At 40.8% G+C, this 17,485-nt stretch overlaps 1 protein-coding gene across 2 annotated transcripts in view; it reads right to left on the reverse strand.

Moving 5' to 3' along the window:
• Positions 1-17,485, reverse strand: part of top3a (DNA topoisomerase III alpha) — a 38,349-nt gene that overhangs the window by 4,471 nt on the left and 16,393 nt on the right. For both annotated transcript variants that reach the window (XM_043711629.1, XM_043711628.1), the window contains 7 exons: positions 17,283-17,383; positions 9,727-9,801; positions 7,523-7,605; positions 6,681-6,888; positions 5,632-5,817; positions 4,951-5,080; positions 3,332-3,445 (listed from right to left, as the gene is read on the reverse strand). In XM_043711629.1, coding sequence (XP_043567564.1) covers positions 3,332-3,445; positions 4,951-5,080; positions 5,632-5,817; positions 6,681-6,888; positions 7,523-7,605; positions 9,727-9,801; positions 17,283-17,383 — 897 coding nt within the window. The remainder of the gene's footprint in view (positions 1-3,331; positions 3,446-4,950; positions 5,081-5,631; positions 5,818-6,680; positions 6,889-7,522; positions 7,606-9,726; positions 9,802-17,282; positions 17,384-17,485) is intronic.

The raw sequence follows: 17,485 nt of genomic DNA on the forward strand, positions 1-17,485 counted from the left end.
TGACGAATTCATTTTAGTGTGGTGAAAACAGACATTCTGTCAAAAATGTTTACCTTGCATTCATCAGGACAGAAACACAAGAATATCAAATTTCAAAGAGAAGAATAATTTGTACTGCACTAGAAGAGAGTGCTGATTAGTTTGCAAATGGATTCTGTATGAAAGCTTAAGATCTTTCAGGACAGACTTAAACAAAATGTAGCAAGTAGAGAGTCAATTCAAAATACACTATTTACTCTGACATATAGAAAGTTCATAGAGGGTACCAATGCATTAATACATTGGAACCAAAACGGGTTGGAGGAGACCAAGGAGACAGGGCGGAAGGTGGGAAAGAGACCTGGGAGAGAGGGGTCTCTCCCTTCACCTCGCCAATTCACTCTTGCCCCCCACCCATCCAAATTCCCTGTTCCCCGCCACCTCATTCTCCCTCCATCCAGATTCCCTTCTCCTCGTCAACTCTTTCACCACCCTTAGATTCTCTTTTTGCCCCACTCATTGTCCCCACCTTTAAACTCTGTGCCACTGAGCCCCATTTCAAAAGCATGTAAACTTCAATGTGAATGCACAATATATGATGGTGTTGTGCCTAGTACCATGTGCATACACATTTCTGGATTAATCCACATGCGTAAGTGCACACAGCTGCAGATGTCAGCAAACACGATCTTTTATATCAGTAAGGAAATTAAGGGTTATGGGGAAAAGATATGAAAAGTAAAGTTTAGGATTATCAGATCAGCCATTATTTCATTGACTGGCAGAGCAGACTCAATGGGCCAAATAGCCAACTTTTGCTCCTACATCAATGGTCAGATCCTTAAATTTTGGCAAAATATTGGGTGGATTACATTCTAGCACCCAATTTACAGCTATGTTTAATCCCCACATAATCTTACAGAACCATTTGCCTTAGTAAAATCAGAATGGGAATAACCCTTTTCAACTTCTATATTAATATTTCCTGTTTTCAGCCTTTTCAGCTCTTGCTTTACTTTCTCCCTGAGCATAGGACACTGAACAAGGTCTGCAGTAAACTAATCTGGTGTCCCTCTACCTGATATTGGATTTATATTCTGGAACTGGGTGACCAAATTCATTGAATACTTGAAAATCATGAAGTCATATTGGGAGTTTGTGAAAATCACATTCCAGTTTAACTTCAGCATTGTTAGCTAGTTCCTTTCCTTTGAATCATCACAATGATAATTTCACAAGGACTACTTTCTCTTGCAGGTGACTGGAGCCACCACCCTTCCCTTTACTGGGATTTCCACTCTCCCCATCTTCTTAATTCTTTGTATGATTTCTCAAACTTTTGCTGACTCTAGCTTTTCAGAATTTCAATTCAGAAATCACAATGAATGAAGCTCAACTGGTCTGCAACTCCATCCAATGATACTTAAATTATGAGGTTCTGTGAATTTTTCATTGGGCACCCTGATGCTTTTTATTGTTTGTATCTCACCTCATCCAGTATTAAATTGCTGCTGTTCAACAGCCATTTAGTGACCATCATTTCTTTCTGTTAGTGTTTTCTCCACGTACCTCTCTCAACCTGCCTTGGCGAGATGGCACGACTTCTTGTAGCTGTAGCATTCTGCTTTCACAAGTGGACAATACTGTTTCCAATGTTGGCCTAAGCACAAATAACAGGACTTTGTAACTTCCTTTGTTGTCACCTTCCGCTTACTCAGCTTCAGCTTAGGTACTTCAACAAATGACTAGCTATTGTTAACTTATGTTCCACCATTTTCACACAAAATGCTGTTTACCAAGCTATGTTGAAAGTTCAGTTTAGCAATGTCAGCAATCTATTGTGAATGCTTCACTTCTTAAACCGCACACAAAATCGGTCCTCTGATACTCTCCTGAAATTCTTCAAAATTATGATGAATGGAGAGCTTTTTCAAAGCCATGACAAACTCTCTAATCTCTCATTGGGTAACTGATCCATCTTCCAAAATGATAAGCTTTCTGCAATCTCCAGTGGCTTGACTGCTGCTCAAGTTCACTCAAAATGTCTGGCAGCTGTTGGTCATTTCGTTTAGAAGGTTCAAGCAAATACCTGTGCATTTCAGATTCTTCTGGGCCTGCTTCAGTCAGAATGTCACCTTGTTCCTTTCACTCACTGCCTGATTAACAACTGGATTATCAGAAGCATCCTGGATATTATTAGCAGTGAAAAACATCTCAAGACAGTCCACATATGCATTGAAAGACTTGAATCACCTCTGTACTTTTCCAGTCCTAATATTTTGTACAGCAGCCACCTTTTAAAGACCATTCTACCTACATGTACAAACAACCTTTCCACAAAAACTGGATTTTTAAAACTAATTCTCAGGAAAAGAAAACTCAATTTCTCTACTGGCTTGTGGGAAGCTTATATAACCCAAATTTGTTTGGCTAGCAACATCCACAATCACAACTTTATTGCCAAATGTGATGTCGGTCTTGATAAGATCACAACACTGTGCAGCACATGCAGAGTCAACCTGAACCAATCAAGTTTCTTGTCTTATATACATATATGAAAATGGCTACAAGTGGGTTCTATTACACTCTGATTAGTAAAGATCATCGCTAACATATCAAAGAACAGTTAGTCCCCAAACTTGTGGTTAAATTCACACCAGGCGACTCACCTAGGATTGGTTTGGGTATTGCGGTGGGGAATGCACCAGGGAACAGTTGCCTCCCAGGCTGATGTTTAGTTCAAAAAGGCACAATATCTACTTTTTTTTGTTTGCAAACAACAGAGGTCTGCATATGATAAAGTGAGGACTGCAGATGCTGGAGATCAGAGTCGACAAGTGTGGCGCTGGAAAAGCACAGCAGGTCAGGCAGCATCCGAGGAGCAGGACTCTCCTGCTGTCGGATGCTGCCTGACCTGCTGTGCTTTTCCAGTGCCACACTTGTCCACTGCATATGAATATATGCAGCTTACACTAACAACCAATGTAACATTAAAAATCAGGCTGCCTAGCTCACTAGAAGCTTTATTTATTCATCACAACTTGGTGCAGTCCACTTGCCAAACAATCAGGAGATATTATTGTTCCCTTTTAGTATTCCTGAGATTCTGTCCTAATAAGTACAAGACAAAAAGCTTCAACATGTCCCTTTTTCCAATCAATACTGAAGTAGTATGCTACCAAGCAAATGATACATGTGAGCTAACATCACAATAGGTAATCTGGTAAGAGGTTACAGAGTGAAGAAACTAGATTTATAGTCAATTCAAAACTTAAGAATCGTTGAAAAAATGAATTCAGAAAATAAAAATGCTCCGTTAATTAAACTGCTTATTTTCAGAACTTTGTGCTACCTTCTACGAGGCCCATGCCTAATTCTCCTGGGAGAAATCTCTGATCAGCTGTCAAGCCCACGTACATTCGGGATTTGATAGTTTCAATATGTTCTGCATGAGTAGCATCAGTTCCTGGAAGGAAACAAATATACATATCAGTGGCAATAGAAACAAATGCACAATGTTTGAACACAGTCTGTGATAACAAACATCTTTACAGAATAGAACACCACAATGAGTCTGAATTGGATATTTTGTTGGTTCAATGTTACTGGTCATCTTGTAAGTAGATCCCATGATCTTTATGAACCAAAGTGCAACTTTATGGCTCAATAATTAATTTTAAAAAACACAGGAACTGTAATAACCTTTTTCTTACATGTGCTGACACTAACCACATGCACACATTGTCACATGCACTCTCCTCTTTTTTCAGGAGGAAAACTGAAAATCAGTCATAACACAGGCCAACCATTCTCCAACAGATTTGTTTAATTTGCATAAAATGCATAAATAAGTGGTCAGTACAAAATATTAGATTATCTTAGATTAGATTCCCTTTAGTGTGGAAACAGGCCCTTTGGCCCAACAAGTCCACACCGATCCTCCAAAGAGTAACATATCTAGATCCATTTCCCTTTGACTAATGCACCTAACACGATGGGCAATTTAGCATGGCCAATTCACCTGACCTGCACATCTTTGGACTGTGGGAGGAAACCGGAGCACCCAGAAAAAACCCACGCAGACAGGGGGAGAATGTGCAAACTCCACATAGGCAGTCGCCCAAGGCCAGAATCGAACCTGGGACCCTGGTGCAGTGAGGCAGCAATGTGAACCACTATGCTGCCTCCATTTTTTATGCCTCCTCAAATATTAGAAAAAGAGTTCTCTTTTGTGGACCAAACTTAGTTTACAAATTAGCAATCTGTAAACTGACTCGCACTAGTCTATTACATACAGGTCAAATGTATTCCCACGTCAGTACAATCGTAAGTCAGCCAAAGACTATGTTTCTAGAAATAAAGAGGGAAAGGTTGACTTCTGACTTCAGATCTGTTATTTCGGATTAGTTACCACCTCAACTGCAAAAACCCTTTTGGTTGGACTTGTTCAGCTGAGGTCCCTGTTGACACTCTAAATAAACATCCTTCTGGCATGAATGGGTTAACAGCTCTAAATTGTGCTCAACAGCGTGAATTAGGAACGAGAGGACGCACCTAAAGTGACAAAAGCATTTGGAATTTCTGATCCCTGCACTTGGCTTATACCACTCTCTGGATTTGACCTTTGTGAATGGAATCAAACTTCACAGCATTTAACACAATTAAACCAAAACCCATTCTAGAAAAACAGGGGGAAAAAATTAAACATTAACGGTGAGATAAGAGTGTCGCATTCAAACCCTGAAAAGTGTCCTCACCAGATGTCCCCATAAACCAATCCCAGCAAGAGCAACTGGAAGCAGAAATTACTTAACAGTCCCTCCCTATTGTGGCTACTCTCTAATTATGAAAAGACTGTGCATCAAATCCAAGATTTGTGTTAACATGATTTGGTATCACACCACACAGTGCCTTCAGCCAAAAAGCAATGGGAGGCAACTTAACAAAAGGAATCTTGGGCTTCAGACTAACCTATGCCATGCTTTTCCATCAGAGCAATAAGATCAGCTTCAGTTAGCAACTGAGGTGGACTTGTCTCTCCATCAACCATCTCAATAGTGGTGGGTTGGAACTTCTTGCCTCTCTCATACACAGGCATAACCTGGAACAAAGATCTCATCAGTTTTAAGACACAAACTCCTGAACAGTCATTTATTTTTCCCAATCCTCCTGATATCCTTTGACTGAGGATCAGGATAAACTCTGAGATCATTCGAGGCTTTTATTACTTTTTTCACCTACCCTTCTCTCCTTCTGCGGGTGAGCCTTGAGTGGGTTCAGTAGTTTTTTTTTTACAGCAAACAAATTCTAAGTTAGGTACAGTCCTGTCACCAATTGGCACACTGAGTCACTGATCTATACTAGGTCCAACAGATTTATCAGCTGAACGTTACAAAATGTCTAACCAGAGCAGCAGCAGAAACACCACCCAAATCCAGCAATTTGGAAGCTAATTGCAATCTCTGCAAATAATTTAACTCTTGCTACTGATTTGCTCAATTGGCTAACCAAGTTTTATAAGTTTGATCCGGTTTCTAATGAAATTATAGCTATTTACCCCAACCCGCTATACGATAAACCATTCTTGCTGAGATCAGATTGGGGCAGGAAAACAAAAGAATAATGATTTTAACTTTGGTTTACACATAATACCTTAGCGTTCCATTTGTCATATGGATAAACCTCCAGATAATTCCGTGCAATAATCATTAAACCATGACCAGCAAAGAGCTCTCCTGCAATGTCTATCTCGACTGTGGTTTCCTGTCCCTGTGCATCCTGGGAGCAGCATGCCAGAAAATGACGCACAATAAACTCATAAATACGTTGCTCGGTTCCCTAAAAATAAAGGGAAATATTTATAAGATCTAAATATGTGAAAAGAAATGATTTAGTCATGATATTCAAAATGTAATTGATCTTAAATTTGTATCACTGAAATTAAAGATCACAGCTTTTGTCAATTTTAGAACTGCTCCTCCCTGGCCCCAGATGTCTCACAGCTCAGTCCTCCCCCAACCTTACAGGTACCAGTTGAGCCATTTATGCCCGTTCAGCCCACAAGCTATAGTTTAGCACTCCTCCTACTTTATTGGCTGCAGCTCAACCCACCCTCCACCCTATGGGCCACAGCTAACCCTTCCCAATGCCACAGCCACAGCTCAGCCTTCCTTCCACTCCAGGGCCACAGTTCAGTCCTCTGCCAACCCCACAAGTCACAGTTTGGCTCACCCTACTCCATAGCATTGAGTTGCTATTCAATCACTGGCTCATTTTGCTGCATGACTTTTGCTGTCTCAGCAACTATGATAGCAGGTGATTCTCCACCCTGAAAGAAAGAGTTGCATTTTCCAAATTGGCAATACTAGTGCTGTCTGTTGCCTGTGTTTCTGAATAGTATGTAATTACATTCCAGCTGTAATCTCTCTCTATAGAAGCTGGAAGTAGTCACACTGCTATTGACTCAATAGTGTGAGCAAAATTTGGGAATACCTCTCCCAATTTTCCCCCTCAAACCTCCATGGCCCATATCACCTTTCCCATTATAAAACTTGTTAAACAGATTTTTAATTTGATAAAAATTGAAGTTTTCACCATTTATAGTTATTTGCAAAGAAGGTTTTCCAAGCTGGCTTCATCGGTTAACAGAATAGATGAAATGTGCACTGTTAATAGTGCAAATTACAAAACAGTGTAATTACCTGCAGATTGTTAGTGTATTTCGTCGGATGGATAGGTGGATGGGCCTGGTCTGACTTGTTTCCATTTCGCGGTGTTGGCCCACCTCTGTCCAAAATTCCCTGAGCAAATGCCCCCCAGTTTGGGTCCACGGTTTGCTGTTGCACCAATGCAGAAAGGTTCAGATCTTTGGGGAAAATGTTGGTTTCCGTGCGAGGGTAGCTGATGTATCTGCACAAAACAGAAATGAGGAGCAGTGTAATGTACTTGCAAACTGAGCGAGGTCTTCTAGATCACAAGAATTGTCAAACTTTAAAGCCTTTTGTGTCAAAGATAGGTTGGCAGCAATCCTTCGTATCTCATCCAAACCATTCATTTTTAGCATGAACCTGATCAGGAAGTCTCTGAAAACAATATAATTATTATAATTATATTGGTAAGGACAGCAAAGCTAAACCTGACCTAGTCTTCACCCACCATTCACACCTTGGTAGCTCTCAGCAGAAACAAATATAAAGTCCATGAACATAAAATTTAGACTCCCTTCCCATATCTCATGAAAATACTCACAAAATTCATATTTATACAGCAGATTCAACACAATGAGTGGCTTAAAGTGTTTCAGCAGAAGCAGATACCAAGCAATGTAGCAGAATGAGAAAATATTACCAAAGACAATGTAAGAAACAATTCAAAGATCTTAAAAAGGTTGGGTGAGGTGTATAACAAGGCTTACGCAAGGGATTGAGAATAGAATTGAGAATGCAGGAGGTTCCCTAATACCTTATAAAGGTTTAATCATTTCTTATACAGTAAAATATATATGCTGAAAACAGCTCGCATGCAACAGAACACCAAGCCTCACCCTTGTGTATAGAGCTTCTCTGCTATCCTCATTGTCTCCTTTGCATTGATTTTCAGTTTTCTTGAAACCAATTTCTCCAATTCCTGTTTTGTAAAAGAGAATATGTACTTTTTAAAAATTCAAATTACGGAGGTCATTCAAGAACAACCAATCCTGCATTAAGGGCCACCAAATGTTTCATAGCAGCAATGATAACGGTGAAGCATTAAGACTAGAAGGACTAGCAAAGTTAACTGAAGATACATTTAAAAGGAGATGAAGAAGATACACAGAATCAATGTTTTAAAACACACATTTCCTGCCTATCATGTGTTGTGCCAGTCTTTACAATCACGGCAACTATGTGTTGTTTGTCTTTTTAACTTTGCTTCTTGTTTTTCTGACCAATGTAACTTTTTTTCTTAATTTCTTTGACCTAAGACAGTGCTGTGTAATTAATCTTATTACTGAAGAAGCTGTATCTAGTACTTTATACCCACAATGGTGCTGTAAGTGGTTATTTATAAACTTTTCACTGTACTTATTTGAGTACACATAACAATCAAGCTAATTCAAATTCAATTCAAAGCCATTATTTAATTTTTCAGATACTATAAGACTGAAGATGTCAGAGGTATAGATAATTTGATCCATTGGGTCTACTCTACCATTTCATAAGATCATGGCTGATCTGAGCATCTTTAAATGCACTTTCCTGCCTTTTCTCCAGAACCCTGGATTCCTTTACTGATTAAAAATCTCTCAATCTTGAATATACTTATTGACCTAGCCATGATAGCTCTCCGCAGTCAAGAATTTCGCAGATTCACCGCTCTCAGAGAAGAAATTCCTCCACATGCCTGTTTTAAGTGGGTGACTCTTTACTTTGAGATCATGCCCTCTGATCATAGACCCAGCACAAGGGAAACAACCACCCTGCCAAACTACTCTGTCAAGTCCCTGAAGAATTTTACATATTCCAATAAGTAACGTTTTAATCCTTTCATTCTCCTAAACTCCAATGAACACAAGCCCAAACTGCTCAGCCTCTCATGAGAAAACCCCTCCATACCCAGGATCAACCTAGCAAACCTTTCCTCACCTTAAAATATGCCCTCTAGTTTTGAACTCCCCAACACTAGGGAAAAGATGTTTGCTATTCACCTTGTCTATGCCCTTCATCATTTTATAAATCTCTAGAAGGTCACCTCTCAGCATCCTACACTCCAGGAAAACAAGTCCCAGCCTCTTCTTCTAACTGAAATCCTCCAGTCCTAGCAACATGCTTTTAAAACTTTTCTGCACCCTCTCCAATTTAATAATATCCTTTGTATAACAGTACACAGTACTTCAAATGTGGCTTCACTAGCATCCTGTGCAGCTGCAACATGACGTCCCAACTCAGATACTCAATGGTCTGACCAACGAAGGCAAGTATACCAAATTCATTCTCCACCACTCAGTCTGTGACACCACTTTCAAAGAAGCAAACTCCTGAACCCTGTCTCTCTGTTCGACGACATTCCCCAGGGACCTACCATTAAGTTCTGCCTTTGTCCATCTTTCCAAAATACACTACCTTGCATTTATCTAAATTAAACTCCATCCGCCACTCCTTGGCGCTGAACATCTTTTGATTGCCAAGATTGATTCACTTTTCCCATTCGGCTTTTATGCCTTAGAGAAGTGTTTTTCTCTTGTAATATATGTAGTACTTATTTAAATACTTGCCATTGTATGTCCACCATTAAATCTTTTAGTGTCTTTTCCACGCTTTACAAGAGGCGGGGAATTGGTTGGTTGGTTGGTTGGATGTTGTCTCCAAATCTTACCAAACATCCTACCACTGCGACTGAAGGTCCCTAGACAGTGATCAGAAGTCCGAGTTCATCTCTCCCTTTGAACACCAAGACCAGTATACTGACCTAGCGGAGATCAGCTTACTCAGCCAAGAACAGGGATTGAAGGTTGAACTTTCATCGTTTGTATGTCACTGCATAAATCCCTTGAACTAAAGTAGCAGTTTGCATTTGTATTATAATGTTAAAGAACAGAATGTAAGCATTCAGCATGGACAAATTAAAACCAGAAATGAACACATCAGAAACTCACACAGCAGCATGTTACAGCTATATTTTGATATAGGTCCACTTCATGTCTTTTTTAAAAAGCTGAAAACCAAGGCAGCAATTTGTCTAAAACTTGTGCAACTTTGAAATACACACCACAGTGTCAAGGGGTAAAGGCCTCCATTTGCTCTTTGGTTTAGTAAAGACATCAAGTACAGTCGCAACTGGATCCTGTGATCAGCGAACAAATAACATCAAGACAGTGTTAAAAAAAACATACTAATGCTTTACAAAACTGAAGAGTTAATTATCAATATTTGCATTTATTAGAATAACATTTCACGCAAACAGCTATGAGGCTGAGAGTGAAATCCTATTCGTTAACCAGGGTACCACTCTCAGCCCTGCCATTCCTTGCATCCCCAGAGTAAGCTTATGTGTGCCACAACCTCAGCCACACAAATCTGTTTCACTCCAAGTTTGGATTTATCCAGACAGTTCCCATTTGCAATTATGCAGTTTTCCTTCATGCACCTATCCAAATTATTCAGAGTTTCTGCCTCAACCCACCCTGTGAATCTCATGGCCTCACAGCTGTACTTCTCTTCTGTTCTTTCAACTGGCTTATAGTCAATCTTATACCTGCAGCTTCTCATTCTAGGCCCTTCAACTCCTGGAAGCAACACATTTCTATCTACACTGTCCCGTCCCTTCAGAATTTTAAGCACTTCCATAGTAACTGCATCATTCTAATAAAAAAATTAATTTTGGCAGCATTCAAATAAATCTTCACTATCCTATCTCTTCAGTAGAGCTGCTTGGGAGGATTTAAACTAGTAAAGTGGGGGATTTGGACACCGAGAGATAGTGAGGATAGATTTCAATCTGAGACTGTTACAGTTGAGAAAAGAAGCGAGTCAAACGGTCAAGGCAGGCAGAGACAAAGCAGAGAACAAGCTAAGACTGTTAAGTTAAACTGCATTTATTTCGATGCAATAGGCCTAACAGGGAAGGCAGATGAACTCAGGGCATGGCATAACAATTACAGAAACATGGCTCAGGAATGGACAGGACTGGCAGCTTAATGTTCCAGGATAAAAATGCTACAGGAAGGACAGAAAGGGAGGCAAGACAGGAGGCGGGAGTGGCGTTTTGATAAGGGATAGCATTACAGCTGTACTGAGGGAGGATATTCCCGGAAATACATCCAGGGAAGTGAGAAGTAAGAAAGGAATGATCACCTTATTGGGATTGTATTACAGACCTCCTAATAGAAAGAAATTGAGAAACAAATCTGAAAGGGGATCTCAGTTATCTGTAAGAATAATAGGGTGGTTATAGTAGGGGATTTCCAAACATCAACTGTGTGTTTAGGGCTTGGATGGAGAGGAATTTGTTAAGTGTGTCCAAGAAAATTTTCTGATTTAGTATGAGGATCTACCTACTAGAGAAGGTGCAAACCTTGACCTACTCTTGGGAAATAAGGTAGGGCAGATGACTGAGGTGTCAGTGGAGGAGCACTTTGGGGCCAGCGACCATAATTCTATTAGTTTTAAAATAGTGATGGAAGAGCTCAGATCAGATCTAAAAGTTGAAGTTCTAAATTGGAGGATGGCTTATTTTGACGATATTAGGCAAGAACTTCCAAAAGCTGATTGGAAGCAGATGTTTGCAGGTAAAGGGATGGCTGGAAAATGGAAAGCCTTCAGAAATGAGATAACGAGAGTCCAGCAACAATATATTCCTGTTAGGGTGAAAGGAAAAGCTGATATGGGTAGCGAATGCTGGATGACTAAAAAAATTGAGGGTTTGGTTCAGAAAAAGAAGGAAGCACATGCCAGGTATCGACAGCAGAGATCAAGTGAATCCTTAGGAGAGTATCAAGGCAGGAGGAGTATACTTAAGAGGGATATCAGGAGGGCAAAAAGGGGATATGAAATAGCTTTGGCAAATAGAGGTAAGGAGAATCCAAAGAATTTTTAGAAATACATTAAGGACAAAAAGGTAAGGAGAGAATAGGGCCCCTCAAAGATCAGCAAGGTGGCCTTTGTGTGGAGTCGCAGATAGGGGCAGATACTAAACGAGTATTTTGCGTCAATGTTTATTGTGGAAAAGGACATGGAAGATATAGAATGTAGGAAAATAGATGGTGACATCTTGAAAGGTGTCCATATTACTGAAGAGGAAGTGCTGAATGTCTTGAAATGCATAAAAGTGGATAAATCATCAGGATCTGATCAGGTGTACCCTAGAAGCTAGGGAAGTGATTGCTGGGCCCCTTGCTGAGATATTTGTATCATCGATAGTCACAGGTGAGGTGCCGGAAGACTAGAGGTTGGCTAACATGGTGCCACTGTTTAGGAAAGGTGGTAAGGAAAAGCCAGGGAACTATAGACCAGTGAGCCTGACATTGGTGTTGGGCAAGTTGTTGGAGGGAATCCTGAGGGTCAGGATGTACATGTATTTGGACTGATTAGGGATAGTCAACATGGCTTTGTGCATGGGCAATCATATCTCGCAAACTTGATTGAGCTTTCTGAATAAGTAACAAAGAGAATTGATGAGGGCAGAGCAGTGGACGTGATCTATATGGACTTCAGTACGGCACTCGACAAGGTTCCCCATGGGAGACTGGTTAGCATGGTTAGATAGAAAACAGGGAGAACTGGTCATTTGGATGCAGAACTGGCTCAAAGATAGAAGACAGAGGGTGGTGGTGGAGGGTTGTTTTTCAGACTGGATGCCTGTAACCAGTGGAGTGCCATGAGGATCGGTACTGGGTCCACTACTTTTCATTATTTATATAAATGATTTGGATGCGAGTATAAGAGGTATAGTTAGTAAGTTTGCAGATGACACCAAAATTGGAGGTTTAGTGGAAACGAAGAAGGTTACCTCAGATTACAACAGGATCTTGATCAGATGGGCCAATGGGCTGAGGAGTGGCAGTTTATTTTCGATAAATGCGAGGTGCTGCATTTTGAAAAAGCATATCAAAGCAGGACTTATACACTTAATGGTAAGGTCCTAGGGAGTGTTGCTGAACAAACAGACCTTGGAGTGCAGGTTCATAGCTCCTTGAAAGTAGAGTCGATAGGATAGTGAAGAAGGCGGTTGGTATGCTTTCCTTTATTGGTCAGTATTGAGTACAGGAGTTGGGAGGTCATGTTGTGGCTGTGCATGACATTGGTTAGGCCACTGTTGGAATATCGCGTGCAATTCTGGTCTCCTTCCTATCGGAAAGTGTTGTGAAAGGGTTCAGAAAAGATTTACAAGGATTTTGCCAGGGTTGGAGGATTTCAGCGAGAGGAAGAGGTTGAGTAGGCTGGGACTGTTTTCGCCTCGAGCGTCGGAGCCCGAGTGGTGACCTTATAGAGGTTTATAAAATCATGAGGGGCTTGGATCGGATAAATAGACAAAATCTTTTCCCTGCGGTGGGGGAATCCAGATCTAGAAGGCATAGGTTTAGGGTGAGAGAGGAAAGATATAAAAGAAACTGAAGGGGCAACTGTTTCACGCAGAGAGTGGTACATATATAGAATGAGCTGCCAGAGGAAGTGGTAGAGGCTACTGCAATTGCAACATTTAAAAGGCATCTGGATAGGTACACGAATAGGAAGGGTTTGGAGGAATACGGGTCGGGTGCTGGCTGGTGGGACTAGATTGGGTTGGGATAGCTGGTAGGCATGGATGAGTTGGACCAATGGGTCTGTTTCCGTGCTGTACATCTCTATGACTCTAAGTCTCAAATCATTTGAGTAGGCTAGCAGAGTGGAGCCCAATACTTCACAATGAAGTCTAATTAAGGTTAATATAAGCTTCTCAGAGATGATGATGTTGTGGTAATGTCACTGTACAGTAATCCAGATGCCCATGCTAATGGTCTGGGGATAAGGATCCCAATTCAACCAATAAATCTGGGATTATAAAGCTAATCTCAGTGATGTAAAAAACCCACCAGGTTCACTCATACCCTTCAGGAATGAAAATCTGCCATCCTTACGTAGTCTAGCTTACATGCAACACCTGACCTACATAGGCTCTTATTTGCCCTCTGAAGTCATCCCATTAAAGTGTAATTCACATTGGGCAACAAGTGCAGACTTTGCAGCAATGACAACATTTCTTGAAAAAAGAATATCTTGAATTTACACTCAAAACTTATGTATGCAAGTGTGGCCGACCAAGACACTCAAACAATGGTGGCACTGACATCTTTGTTGTACATCCATGTTTGATTCATAAAACCCCTTTCAGCTTGTCACTTTGTTCACTACGAGCAGGCCAGTGAGAGAATCCACAAAGACAGGCAGAGTGGCATTCAACTACATTTGGCGAAATTTTTTTTTCCGATTCCCTACAGTGTGGAAGCAGGCCTTCGGCCCAATAAATCCATACTGATCCTCCGAAGAGTAATGCACCCAGACCCATTTCCCCTCCGACTAATGCACCTAACACTATGGGCAATTTAGCATGACCAATTCACCTGACTTGCACATTTTTGGACTGTGGGAGGAAACCGGAGCACCCGGAGGAAACCCACACAGACATGAGGAGAATGTGCAAACTCCATACAGACAGTCGCCCGAGGCTGGAATCAAACCTGGGACAATGGTGCTGTGAGGCAGCAGTGCTAACAACTAGGTCACTGTGCCGCCTTATTAACTTATTGGTTTATTAAACATCTTTAAAGATTTAAATTTCAGATCAATAGAAGTACTGAGATTTTATGCAAGGAAACACAGCTTGAAACTGGAGCTGATACAAAAGACTAATAAACCTTGTTACTGACCTCTGAAAATGAGAGGAAGGACGAATACAAAATATCAAAAATCTCAAGTAGTTTGAAAATAGAAATTTATTTAGTTAACTTCTATACGTAAAACATATAAAAATATTTACACATAATAACTTTTGCCGTGTCAAAAAGATCCCAGTCGTTGGACTGAAGCAGAAACCTAGATTTATAGTTATGCACAAGTGAAGTTTCAGGAGAATGCTGCATTGTGGAGATGCCAAAGTGCACCCTCTACAGTTGGAATTGCAGCAAAAGCGGTCTATTATAAAATTAGAATTACTTTGGTTTCCAGTTTGATGGAAGGTCATCAACTTAGAGTCATAGAGATATACAGCACGGAAACAGTCCAACCTGATCATAGCAGGTCAGGCAGCATCCGAGGAGCAGGAAAATCGACGTTCGGGCAGGATCCCTTCATCAGAAACACTTGAATTATAAGGAGAGGCTGGATAGGCTAAGACTTTTTTTTTCCCCCTGGAATGTAGGAGACTGAGGGGTAACCTTATGGAGGTCTATAAAATTATAAGAGGCATAGCTAAGATAGATAGCCAACAACTTTTCCCAATGATAGGGAATCTAAGACTAAAGAGCATAGGGGAGAAATACAAAATGGTCCAGAGGTAAATTTTTTTTCAGTGGGTGGTGAGTGTCTGGAACAGGCTGCGAGAGATATTGATAGAGGCACATACAATTTTGTCATTTAAGAAACATTTTGACAGGTATGTGGATGGGATAGGCATGAAGGGAAATGGATCCAAAGCAGCCAAATGAGACTGGATTAATTGTGAAAACCGAGTGGCTTGCACAGGTTAGGCGAAAGGTCTGTTTCCATGATAGACTCCAGAGTTTATCTTGCTTTCAGTTTGTTTCCCTCTATTCCTTTCCCACTCATCTGTTTTTCCCAGCTTTCCCAAGAACACATTTTGCTACTTCTCATTTACCTCATGTTCTGAGTGAGGGGCTCATATGGTACAGTGGTAATGTCCCTACTACTAGGGTCAAGAAATTCCAATTCAAATCGCACCTCCTCCAGGCGTGTGTAATAACAACTCTGAAATACCTTTATCTAACCTGATTGAATTCAACACAGTGTAGTAATGAGCGCCACTTAGAGTCATAGAGATGTACAGCATGGAAACAGACCCTTCGAGGTCCAACCCACCCATGCCGACCAGATATCCCAACCCTATCTAGTCCCACCTGCCAGCACCCGGCCCCTATCCCTCCAAACCCTTCCTATTCATATACCCATCCAAATGCCTTTCAAATGTTGCAAGTGTACTAGCCTCCACCACTTCCTCTGGCATCTCATTCTATACACTCTCTGCCTGAAACAGTTGCCCCTTAAGTTTCTTTTATATCTTTCCCCTCTCACCCTAAACCTATGCCCTCGAGTTCTGTACTCCCCCACTCCAGGGAAAAGACTTTGTCTATTTATCCTATCCATGCCCCTCATGATTTTATAAACCTCTCTCAGGTCACCCCCTCAGCCTCCAACGCTTCAGGGAAAACAGCCCCAGAATGTTCAGCCTCTCCCTATAGCTCAAATCCTCCAACCCTGGCAACATCCTTGTAAACCTTTTCTGAACCCTTTCACGTTTCACAACATCTTTCCGATAGGAAGACCAGAACTGCACACAATATTCCAACAGTGGCCCAACCAATGTCCTGAACAGCCGCAACATGACCTCCCAACTCCTGCACCCAATACTCTGACTGATAAAGGAAAGCACACCAAACGCCTTCTTCACTATCCTATCTACCTGCGACTTCACTTTCAAGGAGCTATGAACCTGCGCTCCAAGGTCTCTTTGTTCAGCAACACTCCCTAGGACCTTACCATTAAGGTGTATAAGTCTTGCTAAGATTTGCTTTCCCAAAATGCAGCACCTCACATTTATATGAATTAAACTCCATCTGCCACTTCTCAGCCCATTAGCCCATCTGATCAAGATCCTGTTGTAATCTGAGGTAACCTTCTTCGCTGTCCACTACACCTCCAATTTTGGTGTCATCTGCAAACTTACTAACTATACCTCTTCTGCTCACATCCAAATCATTTATATAGACTTGAAAACATGAAATTTTCTTGTTCCTCCAGATGTCTCCTGAACTGTTGTTTTCAGCATTTTACATATTATTTTCTGTATTTTACTCCATAGATGCATCAACCCCTAGCTGTCAAGAATATTCTGTGAACCTATTCTATTTAGGTAGAATTGTAGGAAATAGCATTCTCAAGATCAAAATCAGACTTCTTGCACACCGAAATCCATTTAACATTTTTTAGATTTTCTGCCTTATGATTAATATCCCTTTGCAGTCTCTTTGTTCTTCTGAAGAGTTAATGATACCCAAGTTTGTATTATCTGCATGCCTTTGGACCCATTTGTTTTTTTTTGGGATGTGGGCATTAGTGGTTACAAATTCAGAGTCAACCACATTACTGCAGATCTGGAGCTGAAAATAAGCCCACACCAGATAAAGACAGCAGATTTCCTACCCTAATGGACAATAGTGAGCTAGATGGATTTTGACAACAATTGAGTGTTACATAGTCACCATCAGGTAGTTTTTAATTCCAGGCATTTTAAAAACGGAATTCAAATTTCACCTCCTGTAATGGCAGGATTTAAGCCTAAGTTCCCAGAACCTTAGCCGAGGGTACTGGATTACTAGCCAAGTAACATGACCACAGGTGCCACTACCTCTCCCTTGTATCCAAATTCTTAAAGAAAATATTGAACGGAAAGTAGTTCCAGAACAGTAACACATGGGACACCATAAACCACTTCAAACAACAGTGAAATATAACGCATAACTTTCCATTAATTTTTAAATCTAGTTTGCTATCCTCCTTCTACTTCCAAATATTTTTGGGATTCAGGTTCATCAGAATGGAACACGTGCTCACCTCCATGCAGATCTGGTAAAGTACAAGGCATGCCGTGTGGTTGAAGAGACGATGTCTTTTCCAGTTAAATTCTACACTGCCATCTTCCGTTTCATGGGTGACTGAGACATAAAAACTGCTGATAATATTTGGCACATTTGGTATGAAAAAACAGTTCGCACAACTATCCTATTAGTGACTCAGAAAAATAAGCAAAATCTGTA

The sequence above is a fragment of the Chiloscyllium plagiosum genome, chromosome 21 (assembly GCF_004010195.1).
Source record: "Chiloscyllium plagiosum isolate BGI_BamShark_2017 chromosome 21, ASM401019v2, whole genome shotgun sequence".
Lineage (NCBI taxonomy): Eukaryota > Metazoa > Chordata > Chondrichthyes > Orectolobiformes > Hemiscylliidae > Chiloscyllium > Chiloscyllium plagiosum.